The sequence below is a fragment of the Egretta garzetta genome, unplaced genomic scaffold, assembly GCF_000687185.1.
Source record: "Egretta garzetta isolate BGI_Z169 unplaced genomic scaffold, ASM68718v1 scaffold207, whole genome shotgun sequence".
Lineage (NCBI taxonomy): Eukaryota > Metazoa > Chordata > Aves > Pelecaniformes > Ardeidae > Egretta > Egretta garzetta.
Genome location: NW_009260185.1, coordinates 431,158 through 432,685, shown reverse-complemented (window position 1 = coordinate 432,685; position 1,528 = coordinate 431,158). Strand labels below are relative to the sequence as shown.

General features: G+C 60.6%; 1 protein-coding gene across 1 annotated transcript in view; it reads left to right on the top strand.

Moving 5' to 3' along the window:
• The window catches only part of CHEK1 (checkpoint kinase 1), a 6,153-nt gene that overhangs the window by 1,750 nt on the left and 2,875 nt on the right, over nucleotides 1-1,528 (top strand). The window contains exons 4-6 of the mRNA XM_009642147.1: nucleotides 594-698; nucleotides 770-865; nucleotides 939-1,047. Coding sequence (XP_009640442.1) covers nucleotides 594-698; nucleotides 770-865; nucleotides 939-1,047 — 310 coding nt within the window. The remainder of the gene's footprint in view (nucleotides 1-593; nucleotides 699-769; nucleotides 866-938; nucleotides 1,048-1,528) is intronic.

Genomic DNA, 1,528 nt, shown 5'->3' with positions numbered 1-1,528 from the left:
GAGGCCCGTGGAGTGCACGGAGGGACTCATGAGATGGGGAAGGGGCCTTACAAGGTGCGTGGGGGGCCGTACGAGGTGCGTGTGCATGAGATGCAAAGGGGGATGTATGGGATGCATAGGGGAGGTATGGAATGCATGGGGAGGGGATGCACGAGGCGCAGTGCCTGGTTCAGAGCAGAGATGCCTGGCACAGAAAATCACCGCGGTGTCGTGGTCGGTGCTGCCGTGTGCTTGTGCACGTTGCAGGGTGTTTGCACGTTGCAGGGCTTTGCACGTTGCAGGGTCTTTGCACGCCTCAGGGCTTTGAACACCACAGGGTGTTTGCACGTTGCAGGGTGTTTGCACACTGCAGGGCTTCACACATCGCAGACCTTTGCACGCCTCAGGGCTTTTGCACATTGCAACGCCTTCTCACACCGCACCTTTGCACGTCACCCCCCCTTTAAAATCAGGCAGAACTGGTCTTTATTACCCTCCCCTTGCAAAAAATCCCTGTGCAAATCGTGCTGCGCTGCCCCCCTGGCTGCATTTCCCCCTTTGCCATCTTCCCTCTGCGCCGGTGCAATAACGCAGCGAGTTTTCTCCTCCGGCAGAGCTGCCCTGGGACCAGCCCAGCGATAGCTGCCAGGAATACAGCGACTGGAAGGAGAGGAAAACCTACCTCCCGCCTTGGAAAAAGATCGACTCGGCGCCCTTAGGTAAGCGACTGGCACCCGGCGGCGCCCGATGCCGCGCCGGCGGTTGCCATTTCCCTCCCCGTCTCCCCCAGCTTTGCTGCACAAGATCCTGACGGAGAGCCCGACGGCGAGGATCACCATCCCTGACATCAAGAAGGACCGGTGGTACAGCAAACCCCTCAAAAAGGGTAAGGGGCCGCTGGGGAACGCGTTCGTCCCCCCAGATTTGGGGGGGTTATTGGGTGTCTTGTCCCTTTGCAGGCGTCAAGCGGGCTCGCGTGTCCTCGGGGGGCGTCACCGACTCCCCCGGCGGCTTCTCCAAGCACGTCCGCTCCGATACGGACTTCTCGCCGGTGAAGAGCGCGTTCGGGTGAGCCCCCGGTGCCTTCTGCATCCCTCCCCGCACACTCTGGCTGGCAAGCGCACGCTTGGGCACCTCAAGTCGCCTCGTGGCTCTTTGCGCCGCTGGGGTTCGGTGCTCCCGGGGAAGCAGGAGCTTCCCTGCGCGTTCGCACGGCGCGGGGCTTTGCACGCTGCGGGGCATTGCAGGGCTTTGCGTGCTGCAGGGCTTTGCACATTGCAAAGCTTTACACATTGCAGGGCTTTGCACAGCACAAGGCTTTGCACTTCGTAATTCTTTGCACAGCACAAGGCTTTGCACTTTGCAATGCTTTGCACGGCACAGGGCTTCCCCCGTGTTTTCACCGTGAGGTGATGTGATGGAAACCACGCACAAGCCTGCATTTGCCCCGCTCGTGCATGCGCGATCATACAAAATCCTGCAAAATCCCAAAGCGGCGCAATTCCCACACCCCAACAGCTCCGTGTTCCCCACCCGTGCATCTCCCCTG